The 20,277-nt window shown below is 39.9% G+C and overlaps 1 protein-coding gene across 1 annotated transcript in view; it reads right to left on the minus strand.

Annotated features, from left to right (window-relative positions):
- Positions 1–20,277, minus strand: part of CHN2 (chimerin 2) — a 166,584-nt gene that overhangs the window by 3,272 nt on the left and 143,035 nt on the right. The window contains exons 8-12 of the mRNA XM_005144437.3: positions 15,000–15,084; positions 12,463–12,636; positions 10,624–10,701; positions 3,783–3,920; positions 2,099–2,204 (exon numbers count right to left, since the gene is read on the minus strand). Coding sequence (XP_005144494.2) covers positions 2,099–2,204; positions 3,783–3,920; positions 10,624–10,701; positions 12,463–12,636; positions 15,000–15,084 — 581 coding nt within the window. The remainder of the gene's footprint in view (positions 1–2,098; positions 2,205–3,782; positions 3,921–10,623; positions 10,702–12,462; positions 12,637–14,999; positions 15,085–20,277) is intronic.

Below are 20,277 nucleotides of genomic sequence, written 5' to 3' on the forward strand. Positions count from 1 at the left end.
TCTTTGTGCAGGAGTGCTTGCTGGCATAGGGAGAAAACAGAGGAGATTCACAGCTTCACTGCAACGTCACCATGGATGGAGCTGTACATATTTCACCACATGGGGGACTGCTCGTGCTATCATATTCCCTTCAGTTTTGAGCAAAAAGTTATCACAGAGATAAGTGAAAAAAAAAATTAAGTCATGGACTGACAAACTCAGTTTTCATTGCTGTCATTGTCCTTTGCTGTATTTCACCGTGCAACAACTCAGTGCAGTTCCTTTTCTGTTGAGAAACAGTGCTGGTGTAGAGGCTGTGATCCTGCAGTCTTTGCATAGACTTCTTGAATGGGCATGTGTTTTCTCCACGCAGGAAGAGCCCTATGGGGCTGGAGTTGGGACTCTATGTTTAATTTACAGAACAGTATAGGCTGAACCTAAAGGATCATTTCCTCTTTCATATTCAAACAAATTCTCTATAGGAACTAATATGCATAAAAAAGTAGGTTCTGCTTGATTCTTGGCTTAACTGTGATGTGAGCAAACAAACTTGATTTCCTTGCAGACACTGAATGGTATGGTCTGGGAGAGGAAACACATTGCGTGACTTGCAGGTATTTGAGAGAGAAGCTTGATCAGCTGTTTGGACTATTTCTGTCTCATCCATAGCTCAGCTCAACAGCTGAACAAAAGCCTGTGCTGCAGTTCATGAAAAAGAAGGAAGGCAAGTTAATACTTGCCTGTTATTGATTCTGTAAGTCGCTCGTCTACAGCCTCCATGGGCTTTCTTAAAAGCCAGCATGGTTCATCCCGAGTTGTCCATGTGTGTGTGCTGACAAGGGTTTATATTTGCACATCTCATTTCTGCAGAGTCCGAAGAAGTTCCGGCATGCCCCAGTAATGTCTCATCGAAAGGAAAAATTACTCAGTTGTAATGACCTGAGCTGACTCAAAATGAGGAAAAGTCTCTGCATAATGAGAACCTGATTGAGCATGAAATGCACTTCACACAAGCTCTCTGATGGAATTTTACGTGACTTGAGGCCTTTTTCTTTGTAGGTTGGCATTAACAGTGCAGAATGGTGCAGATCAAACCCAGAAAATACTTCAAATTTGCAACTGTGGTGCAAGTGGTGGGACCACTTACCAAAGATCAAAGGTTTGCTGTATAAAAGGTAAGTATTCCATCCTGCCTTATCCCCTCTTCTGTTGATTCCAAGTAGAACTATAAACTTCAACCAGAGACGAGGGTCATCTTAGGCAGTACATCTTTTAATGAAGGCCTGCTTTGAGATGACAGTGCCAGTCTTTACTCAGCTTTGATTTTTGAAAGCTTACAAAGAAGATTTCCTGGGCCATGTAAATACCCAAAGTAGCAAAGCGGAGTCAGCACGGTTTTGCAAAACAGTTCTGTTTGAAATCAGTGAAAGTGGGGCATCCTCTTTGGAGCACTTCCTAGTTTTCCTAAGTATCTAGCTGAAAACATAGAAAACTCGTAGTACACTCCCAAGTTACTTCAGATAATGAAATATAGGCTGTATGAATCTGTATGTATGTGTTATGTATGCCTAAAAAAGCTTTGTAAAGTGAATGAAGCAGAGTGTGTTTAAAACTAAAACAAATATAACGGGTAAGGGCCTGTATTTCTTTTACTAGTCATATAAAAATAGGCCTTGTTTGATTCTTGGCTTAACTGTGATGTGAGCAAACAACTCGCAAGAGACAGCTCTTTCCTTTTAGGGTTATCATTCAAGAAGACAAATCAGGAGGTAAGGGAAGGCAGAAGCAAAGCATGAGCTAGTGACTTACTGCAGTACATCTAGTACCTGCCATTCCCGTATTTTTCAGATACTATCTGTTTCAGAAAAGCGTGACAAATCTCAATTAACTCTTCAAAGGTTTGCACTGATCTGCCAGCAAGCAAAAGGATCTATGCTGTATATGTGCATAGCTTCTACACATTTACACATACAACATAGCTTGTCTGCTGATTTATAACATTATTGTTTCAGTGGCAGTGCCCTAATGGAAGCTTTATTGGCACTTTCTGTAATTCTCTCTTTCAAAGCAGAAAATTGTTAAGCTCTTCAAGAACTATCCTGCATGCCAATTAACTTACTTTTTGAGATGAATCATTAGGTATCTAAGTGTCTCGTAGTGAGCAGCAGGGAGTAACATCAACACTTCATGTATTGCTTCTAGTCGTTCATCAGGATTGGAGATTTCTGTTAAAACACCAAACAGGATTAATACTAATAGGGCTTTCCATTTGTAAACAGCCATAATTCAGGAAGTGAACTTATTATTATGGAGTCATTCACAAGCCATTGAGTGTGCTTGGAGGGATAAATATTAAACTCATAAACATGGAGCTTATCAGCAACTGCGGAATCCTCAACAAAAAAAAGCATTACAAAGAAACCAGCAACAAAGACCACCCAATAGTTACCTTTATGGTGTGTAGCTCTACCTACAGGCTTGTATGGGTACAGTACCTGAGCTTTGTTAAGTGCTTCATCACACTCTGCCCAGAACTGACTCTCTAAAATCTTATGTAAGATTACTTCCATTAAGCTTCAAAACCAGATGAGAGTGTGGGCATATGCCTTTGGAGACTATGCTTGAATATGTAAGTTTAGCTAGAGATTGAAATGACATGGAATTGGATAAACAGAGACTTCTGAACATATTTAAATATGTAGGTATCAGTGATGGGAGAGCATCAGTGCTCATTTAAGAATGTTTGCCTATCTCTCTAAAAATCTGATCAGGATTTACAAGTGTTTTACATGAAAAGTACAGATTCTTAAGCTGTGAACTGAGTCAGAGATATTTGCTGCATGACTTTTCAGACAAATGGCACCAGGACCCCAACATTTTAGAAAATTAAGAATCTCTATATCCTGCTTTTAAGAGATTGTTGCATTGACATGATAGGAACTGCTTCCTCTGGGCAAGTTCTTTGCTGGATAAGTGACAAGAAACAATAATTTCTCTGCCAAGGAGGGAGAGGATAGTGCAGGAGAGAGGTACCTGTGGTTGCAGGTGGGGTAAGCCAGAGGGGAAGGGAAGACAGCACAGTCACACAGACAGACCACCCTTCCTGCTGCTTATTGATACACAGGGTACCATTTCAAAATTGTTAAGGATACTTTTTTAAAGAAGAAAGCATTTTACTTAGGTACTTCAGGTCTTTGACATTTTTGCTAATAAACCAAGTTTGATGCAATCCATCTGGTGAATTTTCACTAAGGACTATCATTAAGTAGAAGGCTGTGTCCTGGAGAGCAGAATTTGAGGCAAAATTGTGGGGAAATGGGACACCCAATCAGGGCTCACACTGTCCACTCAGCCCTTACCCCTCACTCATTACTTGGTCTTGCATTGTCAGCCAGAACTGTGGCCATGATACCAGTCCCGGGATCCTACCAGGGTCAGATGCAGTCCTTGCAATGGCAGTGGACATTCTCCCTCTTGGAAGAGAATTTGAGTCATTTTCAAGAAAAACCCTATCCCAGGGCATGCCTTGGCTTCACTGACTGGTACTGAAACCACACTTGCTGAAACTGGTCAGTTATTTTGATACCCTACATTTACTTTTATTTTTTCATCCTGCATGGTGTCCCATCTGATTAGCAATTAAGAAACAGTTTATTGTGTAAGATGGGAATAGGAGAGATGCACTGAACAGAACAATGCCCTTGCTTCCAATTTGTTACCTGTCTTCCTTTTCTTTAACATGGACAGCTCTATGGATGGGAAATGTAATTAAAGATTGGTACAAATTACTATGCAATACTTACTTGCTGCCTCTATGAACTTGGAATAGGTGTCGTAGGTGATCACGGGAATGGGTAAGTCTCTGAAGTATAGCTTCAGTGCTCCCGCAATGATGTTTATGTCTGGATAAATACTGGCAGAAATGTCAGCCTTGTCACCATCTGGAAGAGGAGGAAGAAATCTTTTTTGAAACGAGGCTAATTTTGACTGAAGCAAGACAAGGCTTCTAATGTAGATTTATTGTGTCCAATCTGACAGGAAAAAACAACCTGATAGCATTTGGAAGGCTTAAATGAAAATATATTGCTACCAAATTCACTGTATATGTATGAGGAATGGTAGGTTCTTTATCTTTTAGCAAACAATTAATTTGCTTGCATCTTTTGGAGGGGCTGATGATTACATCAACAATATCCGCAGTTTACCATCTCACACATAATGTTTTACTGTTGGATGAAAAATCATGTTAATAATATATGTATTGAATTTAGCCCATTCACTGAGAGTAAGCTATTAATTACTGGTTCTGATGTTGTATTTTGTATCTACAGATCAATGCACAGGAGTATGAACCACTCTTTTCATTTTTCACTCAGGGAAACAGAGGCACAGAGAAATAACATAAATTTTCAGTGATCCTCAGGAGATCAGTGGGTAAAGTCAGAGTAAACATCCAAATCTTGTAAATCTGCATCAATCTATCTATACTGATTAGCTAGGAAGAAAGCTGCCTTATTTTCTGGATGTCCTCTAATCTCTCAATATTTGACTTACTTATTGCAAAGATTTGAATTTAAATAGACATGCTATGGCATTTAGCTGTACAATTTATTCTGAAATGTGGATCAGAATTTGTTAAATGAATACAGATGCTTATAATGCAGGAAAAGTTAAATAGATGAATTATGCAACTGAAAAGACATACATTTTGTTTGCCGCATACTGTAACACAGTCAGAACTTCATTACAAAGCACTTTTAATCCCATGAGTTTAACATCTACAAGTGTTGCTGGTAAACCTTTGACCAACGCACGGCTTGCAGTGAGTGACATTACAAGAACTATCAGTGAGGCTGATCACTGTTATTTTTCAATTTCAAATGACTACCTCTGTTCTGAACTACCTAGTATCCTCATGCCCAGATTTTTCTCCAGACCAAGAAATTCTGCTGTCCTCCCCTCCTGGCCCTTCCAGTAGGAAGATGGGATAGGACATTGGTTAGGCAGGGGCTGGGGCTGTTTGGATTTAACCCCCAACTTTATCTCAGGCTTCTTTGACATCAGTTATACCCCGTAGTCCTTATTTCCTACCTTTCAAGTAAAGATATAAGCTCTTTTCTCACAGGAGGTGGTGAAAATTAGGAGCATACAGTGAGTAGGGTTCTGTGAGGTTCTGCTTGCCTGAACACGAGAGAGGAGTTTGTTTGTGTCTCCCAAGAGGTGAAGCACAAGCTTTGGCTGTCACCACTGAGGTGATGACATGCAGTAAAGCCATCGCCTTGCTTGTCTCTCAGTAGTACTTGTAGACATGCCCTGATACAGACAGATGAGTGGGTAAGCTTGATAGACGGTGTCTAAGATGGTGACAAGACTTTCACGGCAGGGTAAAAGAGTTTATATTGATTGTAGACATTTTCTAGAAACCTACGGCATTAATCTTGAAGGGATATGTCCTGTCCAATGTATGCACATAATTCTCATTAAGACTAATAGCACTACATGTTCTCATCAAGAGGAGATTATATGCTTAAGTGTTTAAAACAAACAGCCTTTCTTGATGCAGCTGAGCAGTCTGAATACATCCATCAGCATTTAATTTAATACAGCATCAATAAGCCCTAGGAGGATGTTTACACTGCCCCAATCTTTTGTTTAATCCACACGTTCCAGGCACAGTAGCATTAGTCTTGTAAAGCTTTGTGTGGAGAGCTCTATTTAATTGATGGACACTGAGCACTCAAAATGCTCCACTGAAAACAGATACCTCTAAGGAGCCAGCAGCTGCATCAGAACAGATACAGAAAAGCAGAAGGTTGCATCTATTATCCAGGTCACCAGTACACTAAATGGAAGTGTTATTTATTTAGTACTTTACAAAGCAGCCCAGCAAGCTTCCTTAAAGGGGTACTTCAGCTAGAGGTACTTCAAACTACAGTGTACTTCTAGCATCCCTCTTACTTACATATTTGCTTGCTGTAGGAAAAATGCATTAATTCCTGAGTCAGAGATTTTTCTCTTCACTTCAGAGACAAATATACAGCTATTGGAAATGCACTGAAGATTATTTTAAAGTGAGTGTAACAATGCAGCTGCTGAAATATTCCTACATGTTTCTGCAGTGGTTATGTAGGGGGAGGAGGATTTTTACTCTACTTTCATAGAATCATAGTTTGGTAGATTTTGGGTTTTCTTTTCCTTTTGCTTTCAGTTTCAGCAATTGAAAGTCCTTGAAATTCATTTTCAGTGAAGTCATGACACATGTTTCACAGAGGATCCTCTGCAGCAGCATACTGTATAAGCTACATCTATTTCATATGGTACCTTCTGCATTACCACAATCATTTTTTTTCACCCTTCAGTACAGTGACTCAGACTGTAATTTGTATTTTCAGTATCATTGCAGTGACCATAAGTTTATACAATCTTAAATAACATTTTGTATTTTTTTGTTCATTTTCAGCTTTACAAATGTAATACTACTCAAACCCTGTCATTTCTCTTTCTCTGTTACTCTGATTCTCGATGTATTTTGTTGCATTATGTTGAAGTTTGAACAGCTGAAGACAAAGAAAGTCTTTATTCTGTTCCTTAAAGGTTTCAGCTGACTTTGGAGGCTATAGAAATATATATCAATAGTTTTATTAGAGAACAAAACAGAGTATTACATTCTTAAAGCCTCAGCTATGCTTTCTGAATACTGAATTACATTTCTATGTAAGTTCCTTTTTCCTTAACACTTTGTTTTCATGGCAGAGCCTTTGCCATGCTAACGTGCTGCTTTGTGGGTTTTTTTTTCCTTGCATTTGACAGGTTTTCAGCTACACTGGCAAAGAAAAGTGTGTATGAGTTAGGATGCCTCTAAGTACTCATGTAATATTTAACAGTATCATATTTTTAGCAAGCGTATTGTACCAGCCAGCCACACAAACAAGTGGGAGGACGGAATGCATTGGTGACAATGGCAGCTGTGTGGATAAAGTGCACAATGAGGGTTTTCTGGATGCTACAACACCACAGCTCAACAATGCTGACAGAGAGCAACTGTCATTCTACAGCACCAACATTCACCAGATTACATAAATCCACATTATTCCCCTCCTTCTCATTACAAAAAATCACTAAAATGGAACATTGTCAGTGCCTCAGAGAGCCTAATGCTAATTTACAGTAGGGGTATTTACACTGCTCAGGGTTTAGAAGGGAGTCTTAGTTTAGATCTCCCTGTTTTAAAACTATCACAGCTTTATTGAGCCCAAATAACATTATGTAGGATCCCATTCCCTTCCTGTGATGTTAACTTTCAAAACTGCCTTTGCTTTCTTGTTCTTGCTATAATTCTTTGGATACAAGTGAGTGTCCCTTTGGTAGAGCAAAATCAGTCATAGGGAGGGCTGGTTTCTCTTCACTGTGCCCCTTCAGCTGCACAGGAAATCAGTAGGAGAGGTGGGTACCTTGTGGCCAAGTCAGCCCTGCATCATCCCTGTACTGCCTTCTGGCTGCTGTGGCTTGACAAAGAGCTTGGGAAATCAGAAAGCTTGATGGCGTTATTTGAAGGATGCAACCTGCACATTAAAATGAGAGGACTACTTGCTTGTTTATTTTCAAACCCATTTATTAAAAGCTGTATTTCCAGAGATGCAAAAGCACACTGGCATTCCAGCCAGGTGCCTGGGGACTGACTCAGAAAGAATGGGCTAAGAGGGACCTTTGTAATGGCAGAGTGCTCTGCTGCTGCAGGCACCATGCCATATAATCCTTCTCATAAACCCTCAACTTCCATTTCAAAACTAGTTAATGTTTTTATCCCTACTCTTATTACAAGGTTGTTTCACAGCCTTGCTTTCAGATGGTTAAAAATGGTCTTTAAATTGTCAAACTAAATCTATTCCTGGCCAGTGTACATCCTCTAGTGTTATGCCAAGATTATCCATTAGATTAAAAGAGTTCTCTTTTCTGGTTCATATCCCTGCTTTCAGCTTCAACTTTGACAGCCACTACCCCAAGCTCTATTGAAACCATATGCAGTGTGCTCCAGAGATGTCTGAGATAGTGATGTGGCCACAGATATGGCTATTTCTGCTGCAACACCTATCTATTAATCAGAACTGATCAGGAATTTTCCACCTGCTATTTCAGACACAGTTTTTTCCTTTATTTTGCCTTTTTTTACTTTTGCAAAGATGTTAATTTCCCATGATGAATGTGGAAACAACAGCTCTGAAACTCCCAGAAACTTCACCTTTCGAGCAGAAAGTGAAATTTGAACAAAAGTGTTCCAGGCATTGCTGAAGGTGAGACTTGGGTCTCAGCTCCCTTCCGTCCCAGCTCTGTCACCTGGTTCAGAGATCTGGGATACTGCACATCCTTAGGACAGTCCACTCACTGCTGCTCTGGCTTCTAGAGCTAAGCAGGGGTAACCAGGCAGCAGAAAAGTGATCCTTGGGGCTGGGATACAAAGGAGCGGAGGGATGCCTGTCTCTGTAAACTTGGATCTGAGAGGGAAGCAAGCCCTGAGCTGTCAGGGTGGAAGCATCTTGCCAACTCAACCTTCTGCCAGCTGACATCCACCTTCTATCTGCACAGCCCTCAAGTCAGAACAAAAAGTCTACTTTGGTTTTCTTTAACCCCTTCCTGCTAAAAAACCCCCAAACCCCCAACTCCTTCTGCTTTTCCATCTCAGTTCAGGGGGAAAAAAAATTTTCAAAACTGCAAAGTTTTGAAAGTTCTGAGCGGTCTCTAGTCATGCAATTCTCATAACAAGGTTCCCTGTTCCACTGCTTTCAGCATTATTCATGGCAACACTCTTTCCTTTCTTAGCCCTTTTCCCTCATGAGACTGTTTAAAGAAAATTAAGACACAGCTTTTTATCAACTTATGCCAAATGGTTTCCCCCACAGCCTTTGTATGCAACTCAGTTCTTGCTTTCCCTACTTCCATATTTATCAATTCTCTTTTTCCTTTGGAAATATGATACTGCTGCTGACCTTATTCTTTCTCTTTCTAGGTGCTGTCTTCTTTGCCAGTAAATCATGCTTTCTTCCTTGCTGCGGGTCTAATTCAAGTGTGTATTGCCAGATTATGCCATGAGCACAGGCAATAATAAAAGATATGCTGTCTGTAAAACTGAACTGACTCCAATGGTTCAAAGCATTAGCAAAGGAAGTACAGCTGCAGCAGTATTAAAGTCATGCTTAGACATAAATCTCCGTTTGCTTTCTTCTAAGTCTTTCCTCTCCAACTTGTGCTTCTCCTGGGTTTCATTCAGGTTAGATACTTAAAGGAGAATTAACACACAGATCAAAAGGGTTTGCCAGGCCAGGTCTACCTGCAGAGAGCAGAGTGGGACCCATGGGGAGTGTGACCCTCTCAGTAGCACTGCTTCACATGGCACATCTGCAAAATATATCTTCCCATGATAGAAGTCATATATCAGTGTGCATCTCTCTCTTTCGCCTATGTGTGTATATGTGTTTATGCTCAGATTTGTATCATCCAAGACATTTTCAAATATGCATTATTTTTAAAGGGTATTTCAGTACAGCATGAAAATAGTAACTTTGGAAATCCCTAGTTGGAATTTCCAGTGATGTATGCATGACAAACCATCTTCAAACAAAGAAGTATTCAGGCACAGTAAGATGTGCCACCCATAGACCTTGCTGGCCCTGCACAGACTCCTGGAGCCCCCTCACCTCTTGCCTGTGGGACCCCAGTCCTTGCTTGAGTAACATGTAGCTGTCTTCAGCTGCACCATGGCCATCCCTGTGTCTGGTCAGTCCCCTCACCCACTCTGGCTTGACCTGGACCTGCCTCATGCCCACAGGCTTACAATCATTGGACTATGTCAGTCTCCCTAAACATGTTACATGTAATAACTGAAAAAAATCAAGTAGGAAGGAAAACACTATTTGTGGGGAAGGAGAAGAGTATTTATGTAACTTCTTAAATGTACTTGAAAATGTACTTCTGTTGATGATCCATACTCTGCACCCACTTACATGTATACTTCAATGTGTACTTACACATGAGCAGAGATTGTGTGCACAACCAGAACCAATGTAATGAGCTAAATCATTTTAGAAGGGCTACTCGGATGGTAATCAGGCAGTGTTCTAATTATTAGATTTTCAACATGGTATACAATTAATCTCCTTAATGCTCCTCTCATTTGTTGTGCAGATGCAATCACATGCACAGTGGTGTGGTGCTTTCTACAAGGCTGCATACAGAATGATTTTCCAGTTGAAGTTCTGGTTCTCATAACTACATTATTTTATTGTAATGCACTACTAAATCTACTAAGGATAGGACTACAATTTTTTTCCCCTGGTACTATCTAGGCTCATACCTGAACTAGGAGCCCAGGCTGTGCTGCTAAGTTGAGGAACCATCCAGTCCCCTGAGCACGTAGCCTTCTGCCTACCATTAGTTACTGTTTAATTATTCCTTCCAACTATGAAATATGACTTCTTATGGAAAGGACTACAGATTAATTTAAGAACTCAGAAAAGACAGGATGCTATCTGTACTAATGCTTATATGCCTGTTTTGTCGCAATGGTGCCTATATAAACCTCACAAGAACTAAAAAGTCCTAGGACTGAAAGCTTGGATTAAAACTGTACAAGATTAGAAAAAAGTATACCTCTATCAAAGGCCATTTTCACATCTTCAATGTGCTCAGTGAAGCCAGAGACTCTATAGAGGCCCTCGGACTTTAAACCTGAAACAAAAAGTTCTTGGTTAACTTAGTTTCTGTAACGAACATATATTTTATCAGTTTAACATATATTTTATAAGTTTAAAACCAATAAGGCAAGAACAAGAGATCTAGTAAGTGAAAAAAAATATTAATTATAATGTGAAACTCTGGAGCATTTAAGGAAAGATCAAGAAAATTTTAAGTAATTTTTTAAAAATATTAAAGAATTTTTAGAATTTATACTTCCTGATTTTGTTAGCTACATGGTTGGTTATGTTAGAGGAAAATATTGCAATTTACTAATGGTGGGGCATGTGATATTATCATGACTTATTCATTTTACATGGGAGATTTTCCTGGATTTGGCTACAATTAACAAAGCTTTAGAGGTCGCCTTTCCTTTTACCAGTTGCTTAATGATAAATAGCAATGCAAGAAACAGACTGTCTTTCCCTATAAGCACATTTGTTCCCAGTTTAGCTGTCAGCTTTTACTTATACACAAATTGATAGATGTGATGGATATTATTCTTCTCCACCTCAGTATGTCCTTTCTACTTGCGCAACTGTCCCCTCATTGCTCCAGACCAACATTAAATGCAGAGCAGCCCAGCAGAGCAGGCAGAGCAAGACAAGCAAAGTTACACGTACATTATTCATTTTAAACCCAGAACTCCTAACTGTGACTGTGCACAGTGAAAACCTACTTATAAGATTCAATACACTCTGTTTTCTTAAGAATAAAACCTGTATCTTATGTAATTCTATGGCAATTAAAGAAAGAAATTTAAAGATGTTAAAAAAACCAAAGCAGCCACAGATTTTATCTTAATAAACGTGCAAGTGATTAGATCTCAACTACAACACAGCTTCCTGCTATATCATTGCAGTGATGCTCTTCCATTTTAGTCAAAACTATTCTATTTGTTTCTGCAATGATGATATAATCCCGGTAGAGCTTTACGGAGCGGTGCAGGGGATTTACTTGTAAGTCTTTGATTCATTTCAGTAGATGATGCGTGGCTTTGAAATCCCTACGGCTAGTATCAGCGTGTTGCCATGCAGATTACTGGGATGCCATGAGTTCAACATTACGGGATACCTGTGCTGAAGCTATGAGTAACAGGGAAATTTAGGCAGCACGACATAAACATTTGCTTTCCAAAGCAAAAAATAAGTGATCATTACTGTATTGTGTTGGAAGGGATATGGCATTTCTTCAATCTGCCACTTGTCTGTGTACCAAAAATCTGTCACAAGATGGAGTCTTGGCTGTGACATAACAGCTGATCTATGGTATCCATCAGTCAGCAGCTGAGAATCATACGAAACCCTATGTAGTTTGTGACATATCACAAAATGACATTGCCTGTGACCCCACTTATCTGATCACTCCTGTTCTCTTGCCCATAATGTCTGGAAAGATTATTAATAAGGATTTGATTTAAACTGATTACTCTGAAATTGGAAGTGTCCCTAGGTATGTTAAAAGAAAATAACGAACAAAGACACACTGACATGAACTTAAAGTTCACTTTAAAGTTCACCCCTTTTAGAAGCGTAACGTAATACATGTTTTGACATGTTTCAGAAAGCATTTCAGGAGATTGCATTATGAAATGCCATGATTTAATTTTACTACCTAATGGAAAGCAATGTATCACCTACACTAAGAAACCCTCTTTTCATCTTGTCTTTAGTGGGCATGAGCATACTACCCTGTCCTTAGCTTAGCACTTAAGTCACCTTCATTTAATCATTCATTTAACCTAAGCACACAAACCTCTTGCTTCAATCTCTCGAATGCATGAGTCCACAACCATCGGCCTCTGGGTGTTGTGGGCTTTCACTAGCGTGGTGAGATCACAGCAGTAGACTCGTTTTATCCTCTTGAGGTCTGGTTGGCAGTCATTGGGCACGTATTTGGAGCATTGTTTATGTACGTTCAACCCACAGTCTGTAAGCAAAATTAGCAAGGTTAATTAATATTAATGCTGATAGGTCTTGTTTAATGATTTATTTCATTGGGTCATGTCAAGCAAGAGGCATAACTTCCCCATCAGTCAACAAAACCAGAATAAATAAAATGGAGATGAGAAAGATGAGCATGGAAATCTGTAAAAAATCTATGGTGAGCAAAGCGAGCTCCAGCAGAGCTGTTAAAAAGCTTTGGATGTCCCTCACACCCCTCTGTGCTGTCTGGGTTAGTTCACTGCCAGACATGTACCTCAATGTGTTGTGTTTGAACCCGTGGGACTTTACTGCGTATTATAGTTTAGCCTTTTATAAGATTAGAACAGTAATGATTGTCTTCTGCTGGCCAGCTTGTGGCTTAGTGCTGCTAATGGATGAAGGACCAAAAATTCACCTGAGCACTCAAACTGGGACAGTGCTTTGAGACGGAGTGCCTCCCCCATTCCTGCAGTGCTGCATTTTGGCTCCCTTTGCCACATCAGCAGCCTGCTGATCAGCATCCCTGTCTCATCACTTTACTGGTGACTGAAGTGTCCCCTATGTTTAGTCTGTAGGTCAGTTTAAGAATATAAAATGCTGTGAAAAGCACAATGTAAAAAAGTGATTCACTTTACAAATGGTTCTTAGTATCTTACTACAGCATCAAATCCTAATCTTGGTTGCACTAGTGGGTTTCTATTAGCTTAAAGATCACTGCTTCACCTACACAAATTGAATTTTTCTAATAGATTCAAATATTCAGCCAAATGGATTTATAAGCCTTAGTAAAGCAAATGCTACCACTGTGAGTTACATTATCTCACATAACTCTGATTCCTAATTTAATGGCTTCCCAGTCATGCCCATCATTGACAGTATCCTTTGGGATAACTGCACACAATATCATCACTAGCAAGTTACTTACTATTTTTCATGTAGATTTATTATCTGAGCTATACTATTCCTTCCAGCACATTTCAGTATTATTCCCTATGAAATATTAATCGAGCAAAATAATATAATCACTACAAACACACCTACACACTTAATGGAATTGCATTGGTGTTTGTGTGTTTTTCCATACAGTTATTACTGCATAATACATTATTGTTCTGTGAAATCTAAACAAATGTGAGCAGCTGCAGGCAGGAGCCTCCCTGTATTGTTTCCAGTGGTGTTCTCCAAGCATGTAAAGTTAAATACAAATGCATCTGTTTACTTAGAGTTAAATGTTTGCAATTTAATGAGGCAGAATGTTATGTTCCATCCTAAATAAATAAGCCTTTTAATAAGTTTAATATTTTATGCATTAGTGAAGTAAGTTTTTGCACATGTTTAAGATCAAATAGCCTGAGAAGCAAACTACTGTTTCTCTTCCTCTTTTTTAATGTCCTCATATTCTTTGTGTTACCATTATTCATCTACAGGCAGACAAGACTTAGCAGTAGCTGAGACTGCACTTATTAAAACTGTGCATCTGTAAAAGGTATTTTGAACCTTCAAACTGTGGTCTGAATTTTATGTAACAACCAACTCCTCTGTCCAAGACAGGCAGATGTCAGGACTGGATATGTTCAGTGCCAATTTGAGATCAGGAATGCCTGGAGGTCAGGGCAGGGAGAGGTAAGACAGAAGCATATTCAGGTGAGACATGGAAGGGATTGAAGGTCCGTAGAAAGAATGAAACCTCATTTGCAGTGCATTTAAATACTTTTCCTTGCTGAATCCAAAAGCTCATGATGTGATGATTATTGCACTTTATCAAGATGATTATTTTCCACAAAAGAACAAGCAAATTTTAAATAATTAAAGCATGATTAAAATGCTAATTCATAGTTATAGTGGCACCAGAAAACTAATCCTTCTATGAAAATGAAGGTTGCATTTTTTGCTTTCCCTCAAGGTGGGATTCTTCAGGCTTGCAGCAATGCATGGTATTTTTATAGGAAAGAGGTGACAGTCTTTTTGCAGACAAAGGCATTTCTCAGCAATTGGTGGCAAAATGATGAGTTATGAAGCCTAGTTGCTGGCTGGGTCTGCCATTTCCAGGGCTTGTTTCTTAAGGCATTCAGGGATAACTTGACCATAAAGATCAATCCTTTATGGTTAAGTTATCAATAAAGATCAATACACCAAGGCACACACATGACCAAGGTACTACCGAAAGGATATCATCCTCAGTGATCAGCGGCTGGTGGCTTCATTTCTAAACCAGCTAATGGGGTAAATGACAACAGTCTAAGTTACACAGGAGGATTTAATGCCTTGTTCTGTAAAGTAATCCCTACCCTACCAGCAGGGTGCATGCTGGGGTGGGAGAGGTGTGTGAGCATTTCAAGAGAATGACAGAAGATGTTGAAGGGCTACCTGAACACCTCACTCCCTGAGCGATGAGACCCCACATGAAGTTGGCGCAGTATTCACACCAGTGTGGACCTCGGAATGTATGGACCTGTAATACAAACAGGAGGGGAAAAGAAGGAGAAATGGGGTCATTGGGAGGCAGATGGTCTGACAGATGGAACAGCTGAAACAGATAAACAACAGAAGACTCAGGAGGAGTAAATCTTTAGCACACAGTGCTCACGTCTAGATGAAATAAACCACGGGAACAGAAATTTGCTTTGATCTTTAAGTTTATCTTTCAATAGACTTAACATAACAGAGAACTGGGCTGTGTACAACGTTGAAAACAAATCATTTCTGCTAGCTGACATTTTAGCTATAGCAAAGGGCAGGAAACCAAGTTTACCAGGCAAAGGAGAATAAAGTAAAACTAATAATCCAAGGAACTGCAGTCAGTGCTTTTATTTGAGTAGCTCAAATGAAACAGGAATGCTTCGGAGACTCAAATGCTCCTCAGCTGTCACTTGAAACTAGGGGACACACAGTGACAGAAAGTCCCTTTGAACGCATCATGTTTTGGTTCCCCATAACCATGTGTGATCACAGATCTGGTGTGAGACCCATGTTCTAAGAGCACTGCTCAGGTTTGAACACACTACGACTATGGTGTTACATGTGCATTTCTATGCAACAACACTGAAAAAACTTGAGGTGATGGCTGTAAATATGTATCAGGGATGAATGATTTGTGCAGCCGCTCCAGGCAGCAGTTTGGTAATGATCTTTGCACACTGGAATCCTTTAGTGGTAAAAGCAAACGATACGCTTCTCCACTCTAGTGAGTGAACTGAACTCACAGAGGGAAAAGATGTCAGTAGGCTCTTTTTCAATAGAACAAACTTCATTTTGCTACAGTCCAAACATAAGTAAATAAGAAGGAATAAAATGACCTGTGTGCTGACAGAGCCCACAGCTCCCTGGCCAGGTTTTGCATACCACCACTGCTTACTTCACTGCTTTTCCAAGGCTACAGTGGAAGACTCTATTTCAGATGCATGTTCTGGTAATGTAAGCATTTCATTTCCATTGAAACCAAGAGTAAATAGTGAGGTCTACATCCGTGTGAATGGGCACGGTATGAGCTAGTGCTGGCCAGAGACTTAACTGAGCTTAACAAAACATAAATCATGCACACTCTGGCTGCTAATGCTTTCTTTTCCTTCTCTCTGCTCTTGTTTATCCGTCGGGTGGATGGCTGAAAGGCCACTTCCACCCCCTGGGCTGGGGAGAGCTGCTCTTTTCTTTTCATAGAGTTAAAAGAAATGGTCATTGCCCTTTTCAGGCAAACTTTGTGAAGTTTTAAGCCAAGCATTTGGCTTGCTAATGTTTTGGCCCCATCTGTCTGCAGGATCACACCTATTATGAGCCTGTACTCCTGAGTCTATTCGCCAAGAATGATTTTAATACAGACCTCTCTTTCTGATTAAAGATAAAAATGTGAGCGTGATCACAAATGACTCCTGAGCAACTACTCACCATTAATAACTGAATTGCATGAATAAACTTCAAGCAATAGCAATTCTTCCTCCTTTGTGATAGTAAAAGGTCAAAACTGGAATGTCTGACTGGTCATATTTATTTTCTGAAATGGTATCTTACCCCTCAGTCCTAGGAAACAACACTTTGCAGTAAAGTTTGAGATAGATTGATGGATACAGACACATACTTCTTTTGCATTTATCTTATTTTTCAGGGTGGGTAGCATGAATTTTCAGACATGGCTTATAGCTGGGGTAAGTATCCACACCTAACATCAGCTGATGACCTCCGTTTCAGGCATATTCTTTATGTGACCTTCAGCGGATACAAAGCTATGGATACAAATAATTATGCCTGCATCTTTACCGTTTTTAGACTGATAACCACATAATTAGTAGGTCTGCACCTGCATTTAATTGTGGGTGAAAATCATCTGCTGTGGGAAGGTCTCTAACTGTCATCTGCTTTGCAGCAGCTTACAAAAGCTAACCTTGTGAGAGGAGGCTGTAAAAGCCCATGCAGGATTTTTAAAACCACTTCATTTCACATTTAATGTCCATCACAGTTGCTAGGATATTTGGGGCCTACTCGCTCACTTTACATAAAGTTTATTTCAGCTGATCTCACTGCAGCATATTTAGAAAATACCAGCGGATTATTCCTTGATCTCTGCTGTCACTAAGGTGAAAGTCAGCAGTGCTGGTTGAGGGCTCCACCTGAGAAGTGCTGACTGCACATCCTTCCCTTGTTCCCTTCTGCTTGGTGGCCCTCGAAGGTTTAGCTCTCTTTATCCACGCACTTCAGTTTTTCACTGATGTGCATTTTAGCTCATATGGCCAGTTCCCAGCTGAAATGTCATGTGAAAAGTTAGCCTTGGTGGCTTCTGGTCAAGTTGAACAGGGAAATATTCACTATCTCTAACTGAAAAAGGGAGATCTTCAAAAGTCTTTAATAAAGGTGCAAAAAGTCCCCTAAGATGCAGTTTTGAACTAAGTCTCTTACGGCTTGCCATTAATTTTAAAGAAATAATGAGGAAGTCTGTTATGAACACAACACTCGAATGCAGCCCAAAGCTTGCACGCAATACTTTTGAATGGTAAATAGGAATTTTTCCTGCAAGACTGGCCTCATTTCTATTTTAAACAAGGAGAGGAAGCAGCTGGCCTTAGGTCTGTGAGATGGGTTTTTAGATTTTGCCCCATTCTTTGTAACCACACCATTACAAACGGACTGGGCTGAGGTGTTCCGGAAATACGATGGGGATGTATTTCTTACTGGTCCCTACCTCATCTTGCAGTCTTGGGAGACCTCCCTGTGTACACAGACCATGGGCTCAGGCTGCTTGGGCTACAGCTGATACATCATTCTGACTTTGAAAAGAATGTACAGGGAAGTATTTCTTCATGTAAGCTAAAACATGATGTTTCAGACTATACATTGTACTCCTGTTCACTCTTTCATCTTCTTTCCACAATGTCTAACTCCTTCACTCTGTTTCCTTTCCGGCTCTTTCAGTGAAAAATTGTTGCTTACATTCATCCTCTGTTCTCTGTGGGACAAACCCCATACTACACTGTGTGACTCTTATTGCCTTCCTGTGCTCTCACCTTGGCCCTTTGGCCAGCTGGTGCCTTTGCTTCCAAATAGCAAAATTCCCCCCTCGTGCCATAGGTGCTAGAGGACAGAAACTGAGTCCAACGTTAAGGATTGCCAATATATTGGGGAAAAAAAAAAGTGTAATCCCTCAAAGCAACATTGCAGAAACAAACTAAAATATTACCTTCAATTGAAACGCATGGGTTTCATTGGTATTATATAGTGCTGGTTCCAAGACAATTTTATTGTTTATGTGACCTGGGTTTGAAAACTTTTCTATTTGGCTCCAAAGAAAACAAGGTTTTTTCATACTTTCACCTGAATATATGCACATTTGTGCTCTCCTGTACAATTCTGCTGAACCTGAGCTATTTTCAAGGAATAGCTGATTGTGCTGCTAGTTTTGTCTAAATGTACACACATGATCTTCATGATGTCTGTAAAAATGCCTCACCCAAACTCTTTGTTTCCCAGAAGCAGCGTTGATCTGCAGTGATTAACACAAGGGGAATTTTATCCCAGAGTATCCTTTCTTCCAGCAGGTCTTCTGACTTGTATGTAGTCAGCTGTCTTTACTCTGCTGGCCTGCCTGCAAATGGGATTTGCCCATGCTATACCAGCAAACAGGCACAATACTGTGGTAAATGCACACTATTCAGCTGTATTTGGCTCACTTGTAGCAGCACAGAGGCCCTCTCATGGATTCTCAGCCTAGAACAAAATGTATGGAGCATCCCCAAACCCCACACTGCTGTCCTCAGGCATGAGGCTGGCCTCACCACCAGCTGGGACCCCACTGACGTTGTCAGGTAAAGCACAAGCCAATGACCCTGCTGGATCCTATCTGTAATGAGACACAGGAGGACCTTGTTTATCCGGTTAGGCTGACACCCACAGAGTTACAGAAATACCGGTGTGTTTGTTCTAAGCAGGGCTTCAGAGACTTATTCTCTTTCCTGAGTTACAGTGTGTCTATGCTGGCTTATGCAAAGTTGTCCCGCCAGACAGACGCCAGCTCCAAACCTAAATCCATGTGATTGTGTTGTACACTCAGGATGAACCCAGCTTAACAAATCAGTCTGAATACTAATCTTTTTTTTGTTCATTTGCCATGAGTACCTTGAAATTTGGAAGAGAGGCTGAATGAGGAAGCGGATGCTCAGAGGGGCATAATGTGGTACCCTCGTGCTTCAAACTCCAACTCTCCTTTTTATTTTCTATTAGCCTGGAAAGGACAGAGGGAGAACTGTCCTTGCTCTGTGCCTTCAGTCTACTTCTTTCTATTGTTCCTTCTCTCATCCAGTAGGTAAGATCTTCACTGTATGATCTACAAAAATCTCATCAGCTTCGCTAAAAATGTGCCCTATGCTTTTAAGATTCTTCATGGCTAAAGGACAAGAGCTAAAAAGTGTCTGTTCATGAAGAATTGCCTATGACAAGATTATGGGGGACAGTGACATAACCTTTGCTCCTACGGAGTAAAATGAATGATACAATACATGTCAGTATTCACTTAAAAATGGGGAAGACAACTCATTGAATGTGTACAAAATAGCTTTCTCCTTCATATAAATCCCATATCATCATGGTCTGAGTGCTGTCAAAAGACATTAAGAATTTTGCCCCAGGACCCAGGAAGCCACTCTTCATGATTTCTTAACCCTTTAACGTAATGAATATATTAAAGATATTAGACTTGAATTTATCTGTCTTCTAAATCTAAAAAATTCTGCTCTAAGCTTCTATCCACATTTTTTGTTCTACAGATTTTTTTTTATATATTCCTTTGTTTTAATCCATGTTTTAGGACATTCCTTTGGAAAACTAACGGTATTTGCATAGTGAATGTATTTGTTCATTAAGTAAATGTAACACTTTTGACTTGCCTTTCTGGACATTGTTTCTTCCCTAAGTTTTTTATTGCCTTTACTAGGATAAACCAATAATTTTATCCTGTCAAGCCTTAGAATACATATATACATGAATCATGTGATTTTCCAGTTGAACTATGACTCTTTTGGAACAGAAGTGAACAGAGACTATACAACAGCTAGATTGTGCAAACGCAAAGTTAACTGGGCACATGTCCAATTATAAATCAAAGCCAAAACAGGGGAATTTTGAAGAGGAAAGAATGCATGGGTCAAAGTGGAAAAAAGTCTCA

The sequence above is a fragment of the Melopsittacus undulatus genome, chromosome 1 (genome assembly GCF_012275295.1).
Source record: "Melopsittacus undulatus isolate bMelUnd1 chromosome 1, bMelUnd1.mat.Z, whole genome shotgun sequence".
NCBI lineage: Eukaryota > Metazoa > Chordata > Aves > Psittaciformes > Psittaculidae > Melopsittacus > Melopsittacus undulatus.